The 16,565-nt window shown below is 49.2% G+C and overlaps 8 protein-coding genes across 8 annotated transcripts; 4 read left to right on the forward strand and 4 right to left on the reverse strand.

Annotated features, from left to right (window-relative positions):
- Window positions 1–771: 771 nt before the first annotated feature.
- Window positions 772–3,215, reverse strand: V1508DRAFT_25571 (uncharacterized protein). Its single transcript, XM_066936413.1, has one exon. It carries the CDS (start codon window positions 3,071–3,073, stop codon window positions 1,151–1,153), a length of 1,923 nt encoding a protein of 640 aa, XP_066792727.1. The 5' UTR covers window positions 3,074–3,215; the 3' UTR covers window positions 772–1,150.
- A 611-nt stretch (window positions 3,216–3,826) lies between these two features.
- Window positions 3,827–6,990, reverse strand: V1508DRAFT_426867 (wings apart-like protein regulation of heterochromatin-domain-containing protein). The gene is made up of 2 exons (XM_066941620.1): window positions 5,007–6,990; window positions 3,827–4,943 (listed from the first exon to the last, which is right to left on the reverse strand). Exons 1-2 carry the CDS (start codon window positions 6,837–6,839, stop codon window positions 3,930–3,932), a joined length of 2,847 nt encoding a protein of 948 aa, XP_066792728.1. The 5' UTR covers window positions 6,840–6,990; the 3' UTR covers window positions 3,827–3,929.
- Window positions 6,991–7,019: 29 nt separating this feature from the next.
- Window positions 7,020–8,633, forward strand: V1508DRAFT_426869 (uracil phosphoribosyltransferase-domain-containing protein). The gene is made up of 7 exons (XM_066941621.1): window positions 7,020–7,184; window positions 7,256–7,393; window positions 7,484–7,563; window positions 7,621–7,668; window positions 7,726–7,923; window positions 7,981–8,185; window positions 8,235–8,633. The coding sequence occupies exons 2-7, from the start codon at window positions 7,290–7,292 to the stop codon at window positions 8,284–8,286; spliced, it is 687 nt and encodes a 228-aa protein (XP_066792729.1). The 5' UTR covers window positions 7,020–7,184; window positions 7,256–7,289; the 3' UTR covers window positions 8,287–8,633.
- A 378-nt stretch (window positions 8,634–9,011) lies between these two features.
- Window positions 9,012–10,777, forward strand: V1508DRAFT_426871 (nucleotide-diphospho-sugar transferase). Its single transcript, XM_066941622.1, has 3 exons — window positions 9,012–9,306; window positions 9,371–10,074; window positions 10,132–10,777. Exons 2-3 carry the CDS (start codon window positions 9,400–9,402, stop codon window positions 10,687–10,689), a joined length of 1,233 nt encoding a protein of 410 aa, XP_066792730.1. The 5' UTR covers window positions 9,012–9,306; window positions 9,371–9,399; the 3' UTR covers window positions 10,690–10,777.
- Window positions 10,688–12,649, reverse strand: V1508DRAFT_426873 (uncharacterized protein). The gene has a single exon (XM_066941623.1). It carries the CDS (start codon window positions 12,278–12,280, stop codon window positions 10,985–10,987), a length of 1,296 nt encoding a protein of 431 aa, XP_066792731.1. The 5' UTR covers window positions 12,281–12,649; the 3' UTR covers window positions 10,688–10,984.
- A 293-nt stretch (window positions 12,650–12,942) lies between these two features.
- Window positions 12,943–13,506, forward strand: V1508DRAFT_435467 (uncharacterized protein; the record flags this gene model as incomplete). Its single annotated transcript, XM_066942068.1, has 1 exon — window positions 12,943–13,506. One exon carries the CDS (start codon window positions 12,943–12,945, stop codon window positions 13,504–13,506), a length of 564 nt encoding a protein of 187 aa, XP_066792732.1.
- A 122-nt stretch (window positions 13,507–13,628) lies between these two features.
- Window positions 13,629–15,192, reverse strand: V1508DRAFT_426877 (PapD-like protein). Its single transcript, XM_066941624.1, has 5 exons — window positions 14,986–15,192; window positions 14,754–14,847; window positions 14,639–14,697; window positions 14,432–14,547; window positions 13,629–14,367 (listed from the first exon to the last, which is right to left on the reverse strand). The coding sequence occupies exons 1-5, from the start codon at window positions 15,017–15,019 to the stop codon at window positions 13,945–13,947; spliced, it is 726 nt and encodes a 241-aa protein (XP_066792733.1). The 5' UTR covers window positions 15,020–15,192; the 3' UTR covers window positions 13,629–13,944.
- An 82-nt stretch (window positions 15,193–15,274) lies between these two features.
- V1508DRAFT_426880 (uncharacterized protein) lies at window positions 15,275–16,565 on the forward strand. Its single transcript, XM_066941625.1, has 2 exons — window positions 15,275–15,424; window positions 15,480–16,565. Exons 1-2 carry the CDS (start codon window positions 15,407–15,409, stop codon window positions 16,419–16,421), a joined length of 960 nt encoding a protein of 319 aa, XP_066792734.1. The 5' UTR covers window positions 15,275–15,406; the 3' UTR covers window positions 16,422–16,565.

The following is a 16,565-nucleotide window of genomic DNA, read 5'->3' on the forward strand; positions in this document are numbered from 1 at the left end:
AGATTCGACGTGTTAGCCTATGCCTATATCCTAAGCCTAAGCCTGAGCACAAGCGATAGGCACCAAGGCTGTCTCGGATGTTCGCAAGTTCGCGCCATGGGGGCAGTCAACAGGCAACAAAGCTGGGCATCGCGATGGGCTTGCGCCGCATGAGTCTGGTGGCGCCTGAGCCAGCGGAGTGCCTGGATTTTGCAGTTTCTAACAGCCTTACAAAAGCTGGTCTCTGCTTCTGGGTTCCGAGCATACCATTCACTACTATACATTGCCCTTTCTCATACGGAGTCTGTATCACGCTCCATAAGCTGTCGCCGACTGCTGAGTGCTCGACTCGCAAACAAGAGCAGCACAGGGAAGGCATAAGCATAAGCATAAAATTCAGCCACATTTACTAGTGCCGCCGTCGAGCGGCTTGCTGTGGCTAGGTGTGGATTCTTGGCTGTCATGTCTGCCGCCGCATGCGTGGACCGGCTGCGCTAGCTGTCTTCGGTTTAGCGTTGTTCGGATATGGCCGCATCTCGAGCCACCTTCGTCTGTCAGCCACACCACGGGCTCCTCCGAGTGGCAGTGTGTCATCGCAGTTTCCAAGGTTCCAGGTTCCAGGTTCCAGGTTCCAGGTTCCAGCTGCCAGTTGTCAGTCGCCAGTCGCACCTGCTCCTCTTCTCCGCCCTGCTACCGTGCTGTGAGGCCACTGCGGTCTTCCGATTGCCCTGTCTTGTCGCAGCTGTGCTGCCGCGAGTCGAGTCGCCACTTTCACTTCTCGCATCTTTCAATTTTCTTGATTTTTAGTAACTTTCACGTATCAGTAATAATAGGTACTACGAATCGTAACAGAAATATTTCAACCTAACTTCCGCTGTCGTAAATACCACGGCAGAAAAATATAGCACAGATTATTATTAGTTATAGTACAGAGATTATTGATAATGATAATACAGATAGTACAGAAGGTATTAGATATTAATTGTTTTACTGATATTAGAAATTGATGGCTTTAACGATTCCCCATTTTCGTTAACGTTCGATACTGCTGTCTTTACTTGCCGATGTAAGTCGTCGATTCGATGTATGTAGTGAAGTTGATGCAGTGCGCCCTGTTCGTATGTGTGCGGTCTTCGATGTCACCGTCGTTGCCGTGCTGCGGTGCAATCATTCACTGGCGCTTTCTCGGCTTGTACTTGTAACCCGGATGCACCATCTTATGCAACTCTGCAATCTCTGCTTGAATGGCACTGAAGATATTCTTTGTCATATCGGAGAATTTCCATTCCATAAATCCAGCCAATGTTGATATTTTCGACCGATCGATCTTCTCATTGCCCGCAACCCTCAGTATCTTATCCTGCAGTCCATTCTTGAACTTGATAAACAGATTCTCAGGACGTTTCGCCTCGTCGTGGCCATATTCATTCAATTTGACAGTCAAATGCATTGCAGCGCTAATCACGATATCAACACATCCAGGCACTCCGCTGTGATACGCCATCTGGAAATAGGCCTTCCCGATATCTTCTGTCAATGTTGCGTTCTTCGGCTTCTTCCGCTTCTGCGACACATGCGTGAAGTACCTATCTAACTCCGCAGTCGTGATCTCGGCCGCAATGTCGTCGATTCGAATTCGATATGCGCGGGCCAAGTGGCTCAGGTACGGTTCGCACCTTCTATATGCGTCCATATTGGGAAGTTGGGGTGGAGCGTACATTATGTGCTCGGTCGGATTCGCCATAAGAATAACGTCGGACGCGAAATCGGCTGCGTTCAGACGAGACGGATATACGGAATTCGAAAGCATGTTGAGAAGTGCGTCGGGAAGGCAAATAAAGTGGGCGGACTTGCGCTTCTCGCTTTCGGTCAGCGGCGGAGGTACATTTTCCGGCTTTAGTTTCAGCGAAGCTTTTGGTTTCGGAACAGACTTATGAACGCGAACCTCGTTCTTGACGCGCTTGGCCAATTTCTTTGGCAAGGTTCGCCGCCTCTTTCGTGGCTGGTCATCCTCATAGTCACTCTCGTAATCCTCACATTTCTCGCCGTCCTCATAATCGGAATCTTCTTGCACGACCCCTTCGCTCCGTTCGATCTCTGTCACCTTTTTGACGTCTTTGTCGCCGTTCTCCTTCTGGTTATCCCTGACAGCCACAACGTTGACGGTCAGGACCTCGGTTTGACCCCGTTTAAGGTCGTTCAGGGAGGCGTTTTCACAGTCAATGACTTCGGTGTCGCTGTTCTCGTTGTTATTGTCGACCTCATTCCCAACCACGAAATTTGGGTTTTCGTTCTCCTCAAGGTGGATGGTCTTGTTTTCCGAGACATGTTCCTGTTCATATTCCTCCCGAAGATCACGCTGTTCCGGCTCAATCTGCGGCGTGTAATTTGCAAATAAGGGCTGGCCGTTCACTTCGACATTGTCTAGGCCATACTCCGCTTGAAGATAACTCAGTTTCACAAATTCGGGATCTGGTTCCGCGTCTGCAGTGCACCAGTCGTATTGGTGGCGACGGCCATTGCTGAGATATTTAAACTCGGAAGCAATAGCCGCTTGACTCTTGTCCGATAAGTCCTGTGGTGATGTCATCGCGAGCTCATCAGAAATCGGGAATGGAAAATCAGCCGCAAAAGTTGGTCGGTTGTTCATGAACTCCGGGACTGCTGCAGTTATAGACATAGGGGATGCATCCGGTGTTAATGGCTTGACGATGAACAGATTGGCCGGGTTACATGTCGTTGGTAGGAGTGGGCCGATGAATGCCTGTGGCCATTCTTCACGACCTTCTTCCTCACGTTGATCGTGAGCGGCTCGCACAGTTGGATGTGCTAACAACGCAGATCCAGGTGTTATTACCATTGTATCTTCCTGACCAGACTGATCAGTTGGCGGCGGCGTACCGGCCATGCCACCGTTAATATTCCGGTGGCCAAGCCTCTGCTCTGGCAGCGCAGGCATCGAGTTACCAAGCGTGAATAAAGGTACGTAAACTTCTGGCTGCTGCAATTCACGAACCGGCTCGATACGATATGCCATAATCTCGGTGTCGCAGCTGGATGCGGTGAAGTGCTGGTTCAGTGCGTACAAGTCCATGTTGAGATTTTCGTGCAATGTCGCGTGGGTAGGATTAGTCCTGCACGTTTGAGAGCGACCGAGCTGTATCTCTGTGTATGTACTGCTCTGCTTATTATGCGCTGTGTACAGTAGCACCACTAGCAACGTATAAGTAGAGTAGGAGAGCTGACTGCAGTGGCCCAACTGGTAAGGAGGTCGACAGGATCCAGCACACGTATTTTATACTGACGCCTCGTGATGGTCGTGGGATCAAGGCGGAGTCCAATAGCTGCAGACTCGTCCTAGAACACACGGGATCGTCGATGGCGTACGAATCCGGCGATGTGGCCCGTTCAAGTCCTTGTTCGCGCTCTTCAAACAGGCTCAATCGTCGCCTGCTCGGGGACGCGTCGATGCTGTCGTCTGCCCTCTGGCTTGATGCTAATTCTAAATTGAGCACGCGTATTTGTGGCCAACGCGTGTCAAGATAACCTTAACGCGTTTATTTTGTGTCCGAAGATGGTACGATGTGCAGAGGGTCTAGCCGTCCAACGGACGGATCGTCCACCATCTCGCAACACGGCCCCACCGTGCCGATCCGTGATGGGCCCTCCCCGCCACTCGCCGACCTCGGCATTCCAGTTGTATGAACATTTTCTTTGAGACGTAGCCAAAAATACGTTTCTCGTCAATGTACGTTATTTCATCATCGCAATACGTACGACGACCAACACAGTTTTCAGGGGTCAACGGAGAGAGCCGCAGATTATGAGGCTCAATTATTAGATGACCATGTGCCAGTACTTGAAACATCTCCCACAGTCGCATGTATTCGTATTGTATTATACAAATAGGAAGATACTAGTCGGACCATATCATCCGTTATATAATGTATCTACCCAGAATATACATCCGCCAACACGCTCCTTATTTGCTCTGCCAAACCGCGTGACCCGACAATGCCCGACTCCTGCTGTAACCGCATAGTCGACTCTCTGAATATTTCTAGTTCTCGGCCGAGCGCGGCGACTCCTGCCACACCGACTTGTGCGCGAACAGCGGTGCTGGAGCGTAGGAGGATGCCCATGACTAGGGCGAGATATCCCCGGATATCTTCTATGTATGTCTTTTTGCGATTGGAACGCTGGGAAAGCGGTTTTACCGGGGTGCTTGTTGCCAGGGTGAATAATCGGCCGAATGTCGTGACATGGAATGTCAGGACATGTCGCGCGGACTCTGACTCACTAAAATTTACGAGCAGACCGAGACAAAATAGTGCGACGTTGGGGGCGACGCCGTAGTCCTCATCTTCATGTCCAGCTTCTTCTTCTTCGCCATCGCCGTCGTAGTCGGCTTGCGTGTCTGAATCCTGAAGCGGTGCGTCCACTAAGACTCTTTCGATACATGTTTCCAAGCCCACAACGATAGTGTCAATACAGAGAACTTCGCAGGCTTGGGAACTGCTATTTGTTATAATAATTGACAATCTTAGTGTCGCTAACGACCCGGTTTCGGCTGGTGTATCAATCATTTGCGGGATTAGCTTCAGTAATCGCTCCACCACTGCGCAGGTCTCGCTCTCATCGTATTCGCACTCCTGCCCTTTCGCTGCAATAACTGACTCCGCAAAATCCTCCAAGATCGAGACACCAAGATGTAATTCGTGAGCTGCCGCAATGCTAATCGGCTTGTCGCCTGGACCCAAGATATCCCGTACAGCACCCAGTGTTATCATCCATAGCGAATTCGAGGATAATTCCGCGTGGATAATCTCGTGACGCGGACTGTATTTGCTTGTCAGTTCTAGTAAGCCTGTCAGCGCTATTAAGCGTCGGGAGACTGTTTTTTCTTGGCGCATATCTTCATCATTGGGGATCAATGACAGGATTTTGTCTCTTAAGTCCTTGACCTTTGATAATGTTAGCATCTCAAGTACTCCAAAAATTCAAAATAGATTAATTAATGAACCTACAAGACTCTGCGCGACTTTACTCAACCCCGTACTTTTCTGTTTCGCAACGGTCATAATCTCCCTACCATCGCTTACCATGCCAATTAGGAATGGCACAACACCATACTCATTCACCAGGCTCTGCGCAACGCCTTCATCATTCAAGAAACAGCAAGCAATGTACTCCATAGCGAATGACGTCACATCATCACTTCCAGTTTTGGTCATTTCCCTTATGCTTCTAAAAATCCGATCCAGGAAGCCGCCTGCTTTGAATTTGATGACAAAGGACTTGTCGGTGAGCTTTAACGCGAGTTCAAGGTACGTCAGACGTGCGGCGGACTGCCGCGAGTCGCGTTGGAGACCGTCGAGAAGGTACTCCATTTCGTCTATAAACTTTGCATTCACACCTGACGCGCGGAGTTCATGAATCGACTTGATCGCCCTTAGCTCTCCCTCTCCTGGTACATCTTCATCTTCTGACGAGGAATTCTGCCGCAAAATTGACCTGGGTCTGCGGTTCGATGCAGCATTCGCCGATGTGGAGGAGCCGCCAAGCATCCCGCTTCTCAACAGCTCAGTATCTGAAAGCTCGCTAATATTTGTTTGTTTTCCTGACGTCTCAGCAGTTGATGCAGTCTCTTCCAAGTAACTTCGTTGTGATCCATACGTTATCTTTCCGCCTCTAATTAATTGCGACGAGAAAGATTGCCTCTGCGATTGCGATTCCATATGCTGCGTACCTTGACTATCATCGACACTCTGCATTTCCTCCGTATCCTCATTTTCTTGACTACTTGCAATCTGTGCCGTCTCCTTTATTCGTAAACTCATACTCAAACTCTTGGACCCACTACTATCCTTCCGGGCTGCAAGCGACCTAAATAATTTCCCACTTCCACTGCCAGAGATGCCCGGCTGAGCTGCCTTAGACGCTGAGACAGTACCAGTGGCTTGATCCAGCACTTTCCATGCCTCACTCTGTCGTGAGGTAAGTCTTGGTGAGGGCCGCCATTTACTCGTACTGCCCGTCGAAGACGGCGTACGCGGTCTTGGTGAGGCGGGCGCGGGATCATCGAATTCGAGACCTTCGAGCGGCGGCGGGGAGATTGGGCGGCGACTAGACATAGGTATCGGTGCGATTGGAGTTGATGGCGCTGCTGGCGACGTGGCCCCTTCTTCGACAACGGACGAGGATTGCGCTGGTGACTGTGTTATGGGGACCACGATTTTGAAGGGTGAGGATTTCAGCGGAATTGGGGGTCCCTTCTCTACTGATGCTCCGTGACCAGTAGCACCAGACTTCGGGTGCGTAGCCGACTGCTGCGAAACACGCTTCTGATCACTGCGCTCAAGGGTTGATGGTGCCGTATGGTGGCTAGTAGTAGTGGTCGCACTTTCGAAGTCAGAGAATGTAAACATGTCAACTTCGCCAGCAGTGAATTCCTCGTCAACAGACGGCGGTACAATATCTGTCGGACTTCGTCGTTTTCGTTTTCTCGGGCTCCCATGATCCGTAGTTTTCGAAGATATTTGGTCGAAAGACGACGAACTACCCGTCCTCGCATTCTTTCCAGTCAATCCTCTCATGTTATCCTTCCCAGTACCTCCAGGCGCGACCGGCGACTCAACGGTAATCGAGTCATGAACATCATCGTCTTTCTCAGAAACAGGACTAGCCCGCTCACCAATTTCCACGGCGGGTCGCGATTTTCGAACCGGTGATGCCGCTGTAGGTGTTATTGGTGTCGATGGCGCCTGCTTCCTGCGGCCATAGGTAGTTGTTACTGGTGTTCGGCGTGAAAATGCTGATGATGAGGAAGACATTGGTGAGATGTGAGATACTGAGTTCATAAAGCGTTACTGCGAGTCGAGTAGAATCCCTTGTAGCTCAACAGGAAACCGGTCACATGTAACCAAGTAGGTGATCGCACTAGCCGTTAATGGTCATCCTCGCATCATTTCGACTAATACTTACTTTTGCTGTCAGAAGTTCCTCAAACAGCTACTCGTGAGGGGCTAGGAACTACTGGTTTCGTTTAGCTATCATCGTGTTACCCGGCCGTAAGTCAGGGAAAGTGAGCCACGAGCCCAGGGCGGCTATCACAGAGTCGTCAGTTCAGACTCCTTCGGCTGCAGGTCCATTCATGTCCCAGCAATATTCGATAAAGAACTTCCGAGGATTTTAAATATCTGCTTGTGAGTGACTTTTGGCTGTATTTGATATTGGAGCGCTTGCCGACAATGGTCTGTATTAATATGTCTGGTAGATCTGGGATTTAGTCTGATCAGTACGAAAATATTATGACGTCTCACGAAGCGAGTTCCACACCGACTGTGTCGATTACTGAGGCGCCGCCAAATGTCACGGTCTTGCAGCAGACACCACAGTTAATTGCTCTATACACGTAAGTTTTCGTGCTCGCAATGGCGTTGGAGGATACAACGCAGGAAAAGCTAGTTCGAACTCAGGACGACTGACGTCGTGTGCAATTCAGGATAATACGCGACATTAAGACGCAACGCGCCGATTTCGTTTTCTACAGTAACAGGATTATTAGAATATTAGTCGAGGAAGGTGGGTTGCTCGCTCTCCAGGCGCTGTGATAGGCCCGAGATCGCTTACTCCGCTTAGGACTTAATCATCTCCCCGTACAAGCGACCTCTGTTTCGACACCGACGGGTATATTCACTTCATTGTTTGCAACATCCAATAGGAGCTTATTTTAATCATAAACAGACTTAACGTACAAGGGCCTGAAATTCGAAGGCAAAATATGCGGGGTATCAATCATGCGCGCCGGAGAGTCCATGGAACAGGGATTACGAGATTGTTGCCGATCAGTTCGTATTGGCAAGATTCTCATTCAGCGAGACGAAGAAACTGCGGAGGCCAAACTATTTTACGAGAAATTGCCTGAAGATATCAAGGATCGATGTAAGTCGGGAAAATGATAGTCTGAAGGACAGTTTCGTCTGACATATACTCCCTCAGATGTTTTGCTATTAGATCCCATGCTCGCGACTGGTGGTTCCGCGATCATGGCTGTGGATGTATTGGTAGCAAAGGGTGTACCCGTTGAACGTATCTTGTTCCTGAACCTGATTTCATCCCCGGAGGGTATCGACGCATTTGCCAAGAAATTTCCGAAGCTGAAGGTCATCACTGGATTTATCGACGAGGGCTTAAATGAGCAGAAGTAAGTATCGTCTGGTATGTTTATCTGGGCAAAGCCTTACGATTTACAGGTTCGTGGTCCCGGGATTAGGAGATTTTGGTGACAGGTATTATTGCATTTGAATAGTTGGTCCTAGTCTAGTATGCTCTGCATTGTATTATGTTGAACACATTGTTTTGATTTTGGAATGATTGTGCGTTGAAGAATCTCGTGTGTAGAGACTGTATCATATATCCCTGCTTAACGTAGGCAGTTTAATCGACAACTTATCTGAGTATATTGCTGAGGTGAATACCACAAGAAACAGATTGGTGCAAGTGCAGGCGTCGGTAGGGTATCGACGCATCTGTAAAAGCTGACTAGAAGTCGTACTTCCGGTGTTGTCCAATAAATTTTTATTTTTGCACTTCGTAACTACTATTTGAATTTGTTCTTTTTTATAGTTCTTAATACACTGTTGTACTCTAAATTTCTTCGTAGCTTCCCATTCAATTTGATTAGCAGGTTTGAAAGGTATAATGTAAACAGCATCTATTCTGGTTGAGCACAATAGTGGCCAGTATGCAATTCAGAGGAGCTCGGAGGATGTTTGGAGACTCAACTGGCCGCAATGTAAGATAGTGCATTTATAATGGAATCCGGGGACCTAAACCAACCAAACCAACCATTCCTCTTTGGGGTCACTAATAAAGAACAGTTCTCAAAACAACTAAACGATCTGCAAGCCGGGTAATTGGTTGCTCTGCACAACTCGGCAAACCTGGCGGAGATATTCTGACAGACCAGCCGCGCGGATTACTTTTCACCGCTGTTTTCAGGCAAGCGGTTAACGGTCCTCTATAATCACGTGCCTTTGCACCGGGTAACAATCATTTACCGTTCCAGCTAGGGTGCTGGCCCGAACGGGCCTGTTGATGATATCGGGTACGTGTTCACATCGACAGTTGCTTTATTTACTTGTGGTCAAGACACTAAACTTGTGCACGACGAGAACGTATACGGCTGTATTCTCTCAAAGGTTAGCGCGGGGTATACAGAGGTCTCGGGGCATGGTGAGAAGCATAGACGGTCGACTTTGACGAGACGTGGCCTCCGTTTATGATCTTCGATCTATAGGCTTGTTCACCTGGTTCATGTTTATAGTGAGTTATCTATTTTCTCTCTTATTCTCACCGGGGAACACTGCATACTAATTATTGTCATCAGCAATCACAATCGAGAGCACATCACAGCAAATGAATTCCACACCAACGCCGCTGGACCCGATCACCGATCTCACACAGATCCTCGCCTCCACAGAACCAACAGCGCTCGCTTCTGCAACGACCGCTCCGCGAACGATCATGTGCTCGTCGACATCAGAAACACTAATAACATATCTCTCACTACGCATGATCCCCATTTCGTCTTCCGTATCGCCAATGGCAACTGTGGTCGGTTTACTATTCATGTGGTTCATCGCGCTGAGCGCATTTGCGCTCGGCGTGCTGTATATCGCTATTTTAATCATTGCACGCTTCCCGCGCGACGCGCTAGCATCAGAAAATACGTACAAGACGACGACACAGACACGCGCGGTCTCGGCGCCACTGAAATTACCCCACATCAGTGAAGATCCCGCGGACGAGCGGCAGCGGGAGGAAAAGGTTGCCGTGTCTGTTGTTGTGCCAGCGTATAACGAGACGGAGAGGTTACCAAAGATGTTGAATGAAGCTGTGGACGTGCTCGAGGGTTGGGAACTTGCGGGCGGGGAGAAGGTTACTTACGAGATAATGGTTGTTGATGACGGGAGTCAGGATAAGACTGCAGAAATCGCGTTAAAGTTTGGCGCGACCAAAGGAGTTCTCGAAGACCGTATCCGGGTGTGCAAGTTGGAGAAGAATAGAGGAAAAGGCGGAGCTGTAGCTCATGTAAGTGAGATCGTCCAATCCGTAGGTATGCACATAAGGATTAATTGATTTGAGTAGGGAATGCAACGCTCACGCGGCGACTACATCATCTTCGCAGACGCAGACGGCGCATCAGAATTCTCAGACATCAAAACCTTGCATGCAACACTCACATCCCTCACTGAGTCGCCATCATCACCTGCCATTGCCGTAGGCTCCCGTGCGCACATGGTCAAGTCGGAAGCAGTTGTCAAACGGTCGTTTATTCGCAACTTTCTGATGTACAGCCTGCACACGCTGCTCTACGTCTTCGGCATCCGCACGATCCGCGACACGCAGTGCGGGTTTAAAATGTTCACAAGGTCGGCCGTTTCGCAGATTTTTCCGTACATGCACAACGAAGGTTGGATTTTTGACGTCGAGGTCCTGATTCTGGCAGAGCGGAAGGGGATCAAGGTAGTCGAAGTCCCGATTTCGTGGCATGAAGTTCCGGGCAGCAAGATGGAACTTGCGAGGGACAGTGTTAAGATGGCGATCGACTTGGTCGTGATTAGATGTGCATACATATTGGGCATTTACGATGATGGTCGGAAGCGCAATGGAGAGAAAGAACTACGGAAGAAGAAAGATTCGTAGAAGCTCTTTGGACTTGTATATTAATAAAAGTTAATATTTTGGAATGACTATTTTTGGTATATGATGACCAAACCTTTCGACAATTTTATCGTTGAATATACATGCGCCACCTACATATATAGACCTATCCATTCGCCAGCACCATAGATATAAATACCAAAACAAAACCAACCTGACATGGAACCGTATGTACCAACAAATTCCCTATCACGTGCAAAAGTACCACAGATCACACCAAATAACCAAAAATGTTTCGACTATAAATACAAAAATATTATAAGCTTATTATACCAATTTAATATACAGCGGTGCCAGTGGTAGCCTGGGCACCCTGATCGACTAGCTCACGGAAGCCTGCAGGTGAAATGTGATTCTCTTTGGCGATGCGGAAGAGACCTGACATGGCGTTTCGGACATGCTGTTCGACTACGCGCTTGCTGTCATATTCGTCGCTGTCGGTAGGGAGAAGGGGAAGGAAAGAGATTGTGGACGATCGAGATGCAGATGATGCAGTTGAGACAGTAGACATTGACGACGCTGGACGAGAATATTGTGGTTCAGGATCAGGTCGCTTGGAACACGTGCTAGGAGGTTGCTGGTATGACCGTAATGCTTGGGACGAGGACAACCTATTTAAGGACGATGGTATACTGTTGTCGTCGCCGCGCGCCGAGAGTTCTTCTAGACGCCTGATAGTTTTGAGAGACTGCACTAGCTCAGGGGATGGGGTGATAATCGAGCCGCTATTATCGTATCTGTTCCAGTAGTCTTCGTCATCATCGTCGAAAGGAACTTCACAGAGCTTTTGTCGAGTGTTCTCCGCCCGGGTCATTGTGAAGTCGTTGATATCCAGGTTCGCTGTCTCCGTTACAGGGACCGCGGCCGCAGCCTCGCGGAACCGCACCTCGGTACCAGACATGAAGAGTTCCTGAGTCCGAGCCGCGCAAGCAGACAAGCCAGTAGATGTATTTGCAAGCGACGAAGCGGTAGCCTGGTGCTGTAAGAGCGCAGCTTTGATCTGTTCCTTTTCTTGCCGGGCTGCGATTTCGTCGATCCACACATTCTCTGCATCCTCGACGGTCGGGCTCCATTGTCGCCAGTAACAGAGCTCGTCCATGAGAGCCAACTTCGCCTCGTGGAGTTTCCACCCGCGCCGACCAGGAAAGTCGATGTAAATCCAGATCAACTCGAGCTCGGACTCGTCAGACGTCTCTGCGCGAAATCCGGCACATTCAGAGCACATGCCAACAGGAAGAAGCGCGGAGGCGAGGAGCGTTCTTTCGTCCACCCGCTTGATACCGTTGATGGAGGCGAGCATATAGGCGACTGCTGGGTCGACGCGATTGAGTGCTTGCGCGACTGCCGACGACACGTTCGTGTTGGAGGATATCGTGAGTAGCGAGGACCAATAGTACGGGGGACGCTGGCATGTTGTTGATTCGAAGGAGGTGAAGCGCGAGCGTAGATATGGAGATAGTAGGTCGAGAAAGAGCTGTGACGGGGCGGGGGAGGCTGGCCGCGGCGACGGCAGATGATGGAAGAGGTCGCGCACTAAGGCAGCGAAGTCCGGCTCAGGAGCGAACTTGGCCATGGGGGTTCAGGATGCTGACGAGCGAAGATGGAAGATGAGGAAGGGACAGACCATTATTAGAGGAAATTTTGAGAGTACGGTCGAACGGAGGGCAAGGTTAGTTTGTGCGTGATTCCTTTGCGTTGGCATGCGACGTTTCTCCCGACGGATCATCCCACCTGCACTCAACCGTCACTCCACCTTCGTGACAGTCTGATGGGCTCCTCTTCCTGGAAGATCGCTCTCTGCTACCAGATTATACAGAAATTACAGGCTCGCGGGAATTATTGCCACTGCCACCTCTCTCCCGCGCAACAATACAGCCGCAGTCAACTATCCGATGGCATCATCGAAATGGGAGTGTGGGGGAACTTCCGAAGCCAATTGCCCGCAATCATCCGGTCGGCGGACGGCCGGAGCGTATCTGTGATGACTCGGCGACGTATATGCCGCATGTGCAACGCGAACGTGAGTGAGTGAGGCATCCCGCCGGCAAGCGAACCAGAGCAGTACACAACCCTCAGCAGTGTGCGCGTATTTCTACCTAAGCCAGTGTGGAGTCCCGGCCAAATTCGGAAGTGTCCAACGGAAAGGAATCCCTGTAGAAAGTGGTCCCTTGGGTTGGCCTGCTGACCTCGACGGTCATATTCCAAATCACGAAACCGAACATAGTGATTATTCTGATGGTGTTAAAGTTAACTCCTAAGGTATCTAATTTCGGTAAACCTGCAACTTTATCGTTACCATTCTCGGTCATGTTCCCATTTAGCAGCAGCAAAGACTTTGTTCTCCCTGAATCCGTCCAGCTCAAAAGTCATGCTGCGGAGTCTACATCGTCTGGCAAAACACGCGCACTGCGGCACTCTGGACACATGCTGAAGCGCAAAGCCGAAAGAGACTGGGATTACAATACGCGTTTGAGTCTTGATTCTGCGGAAAAAGGTCGCAGCGGTGAATGTGATGCCCCGGAGATGCTTCCGGGCAACAAACGACGACGGGTTGAGTCCAGTTCTGTTTTGGAAACTGATAGCATGAGCGTGAGACACAACAATGGCGAAAAGACGGTAGCCCAAGGCAAATCACAGACCTCTGCTCCACAGCAGCAGCAGCAGCAGCAGCAACGGCAACAGCAACAGCAACAGCAACAGCAACAACAACAGCAAGACGAAGATATCTTGTTGAAAAATTTGGATCTCAACGAGCCTAAGAAATGCCGTTCTCGTCGTGTGAGTTGTGCGACGCAATAGAACCTCTTCTGAATTTTGAAGACTTATCAGATACCCATATCAATATCATAATAGCTGATTCCCGAAATTGAGGATTCTTAGCGAATTTTTCAAACTGTTGAAGCTGGAATAACCTAATGAATGGACACGTAAAACTTGTTTTTATAGAGCCGTACTACATGCAATAACGAACTAAGTCAAAACTGAAAACTGATAAAATGAAAACTGATAAAAGACCGCGTAAAAAGAAGCGTATATAAGGTAACAAAAGAGAGAGAACATTAGACTATAGCACAAGTAAAAATAAACAAAGCACGCGCATTTCCCATCTTTAAGCATACTCGAAGTTTCCACGTATGACATACCTACACTTACATAAACTTGTCTGCTCCTCTTCGCTTTAAGAATGTATAAAGTTTATTGTCGATCTTCCATAGTCACTAGCGACCACGCCGTCAACTAGAAAAACAGCCACGCCAACAAAAATGCAATCAAGCAGAGTAACGCAGCCATCGGAATTGGCACGCCCTGATCCCCTCTCCGCACGGCAGTCTTGCTTCCGCTTGGCACAGGCGACACTTCCTTGGCTTTCTCTAACTCGGACTCGAGCTTCTTGATAGTCTCTTGAAGCTTCTCAGTGCCTTCCGGTGACCCCGACACCACCGCCGGCTCGTTCTCAAGCGAATCTGTCAGCGTCTTCTCCACCGATCCCGGTACACTCTTGGTGCCATTAGATGTAGGCGTCGTGAAAGCCACTGCAGCAGCTGGGACCGCTGTAGCCGTCGGTGTGAGTGGTTCTGATTCGCTCTGAGGGATCTGATAGTGGACCCGAATCTTGTAATCTGATATTTTCTCCTTGGCGACAGTCTCAACCGATGACCACTGTTGCAGATTAGCGAAATCACAAAGGCCTCATGGTGGTGGCGTAAACAATATCAAGACGTACCAAGTCGCTGACGCTTAGTGTCTCTTGCTCTGGGGCAATCGGAACACTCTGAACGAGGAACTTGTCCTTGCACTTGAAATCGGGCGCTGGATCTTGTTTGAGTCCTTGCAGGATAACTATCATATTACAACCTCAGTACTCAGCCATGGAAACATGCCGCCGACATGCATATCGATCAAAAACAAACAGCGAAAAGTATCCACATACTCTGCACTTCAATCGTCTCCCCGGGATTGACTCTTGACGCATTTGGGCGGACACAATACCTATCGAATAGTCAACACATGCCAGCCACGCGTATATCAATAATGCGCGCACTGACAGCTTCGGCGCGGTCGTCTTAACCTTGTAAGCCATCGGCTCGGGAGTCTTATTGTGCAATTGCAATGTCCGAGTGACAGTCCTTGTGAACGGACCTGCGAAAGGAGTATTAATCTTTGTTGCTCGACTGACAAAAGCGCGGTGTGCGTGCATTAATAATGCACCTGACAACAACTTCTAACTTCCACTGTGCCGCACTTCGCGATTTATAAGTCAACTATCATTGCACATACCGGAAAACTCTAAGACTGATGGCGATATCTCCATTGCGCGTATGAGATATGAGATATGAGAGCCGGACCAGAAAAAGAACGCGTGAAATGGATCGTGTAGATGGGCTGACTGATGGGAGAACGGTCACGATTATGGGAGTAACGATGGTTTTAGCCGAAGACGGAAGCACGCAGATTACGGCCTGCTTACGGTTTGCCTCGTGCTTGCATCACACACGCAAACAGGACGAGCGCGCGTCCTCGTAATCACAGGATATGCGTGTATCTGATCTAACCCTTAACTCCCAGAATCATACATTACTATTATTGAGAGCTTAATAGACTGACGCGAATCATAGAGGGCGCCTACTGTCTTACGATCTGTTTAAATACGCAATAGCTTATTTCTACTTCTGTCTTTTTCGACTGTAGATTTATAAGTATGGACGTCCGAAATCAAGTAAGTTTCTCGCCACGTACATTTGCGGCAAATCGATGACTTATCTGGTGCGCAGCTTGTCCAGATGGGCTTCCCTGTTTCGCGCATCGAGGCAGCACTACGTAACATCTCCGACCCAATTCTCGAAAACGCCATCGAATGGCTCGAACAGCATCCCATCGAAAACTCTTTAGATGAAACTAGTGTAACAGACGACCTTGAGGATGGTGAGGCGACAAGTGCAATCGGTGCCGTCGAGAAGGGCGAGCTTTCTGAAGAAGCCGGATCGCTTGTTTGCCAGGACTGCGGTAAACGGTTCCGTACTCCTGCTTTGGCTGAATTTCATGCTACAAAGACGCAGCACACGAATTTCGCTGAATCGACGGAGAAAATCCCGGATTTGACGCCGGAACAAAAAAAGGCAAAGTTAGAGGAGCTTCGAATGCGGGCTGCGGAACGCAAGGCGGAGGCGATGAAGGAAGACCAGATTGAGGCTCGCAATAACGAGATCCTGAGACGAAAGGCGGACAAAGAGTCAGCTGCTCAGATAGAGAAGCAGAAGCGATTGCAGATGATGAAGGAAGCGGATGATCGAAAACGACAGGCTAAAGAGGATGCTCTTGCTAAGCAACGTATTCGTGATCTCATCGCGGCCGACAGAAAAGCGCGTCAGGAAAAGATCGAGAGAGAGAAGGCTACTAGAGCGGGTGCACAGCTACCTGCAGCTGAAGAACCCACGCCACAAGCTGCTAGCTCTGCGCCAAAGCAGAAGAAAGAATACACGGAGTCGCGATTACAGATCCGAATCGACGGACAATCTCCAGTCGTCAAAACCTTCTCGTTGGACACTACTCTTTTTGAAGTCGCGCATTCCGTCCAAGACCATTCCGGTATTCCGCCAACGAGTGCAGCATTTGTGACCACCTTCCCTACCAAGCGCTTCGGTCCAGAGGACATGGGAATGACGGTCAAAGAGGTTGGATTCATAAATACCGCCATCATGCTAAAGCGTGCATAATGTTTGTATTGTATTTAGTCATTGTTTGTCGCATTATGGAGTGGTATGGATAACGTAGTTCATAAGCGAGTGTGCCACACAAGCGAGTGTGCCATACCACGTAAAAACACCACCGAAAATGATGGATATCACCAACCACATTGA

Source organism: Lipomyces doorenjongii (assembly GCF_038497915.1).
Source record: "Lipomyces doorenjongii strain NRRL Y-27504 unplaced genomic scaffold V1508scaffold_106, whole genome shotgun sequence".
Classification (NCBI taxonomy): Eukaryota; Fungi; Ascomycota; class Lipomycetes; order Lipomycetales; family Lipomycetaceae; genus Lipomyces; species Lipomyces doorenjongii.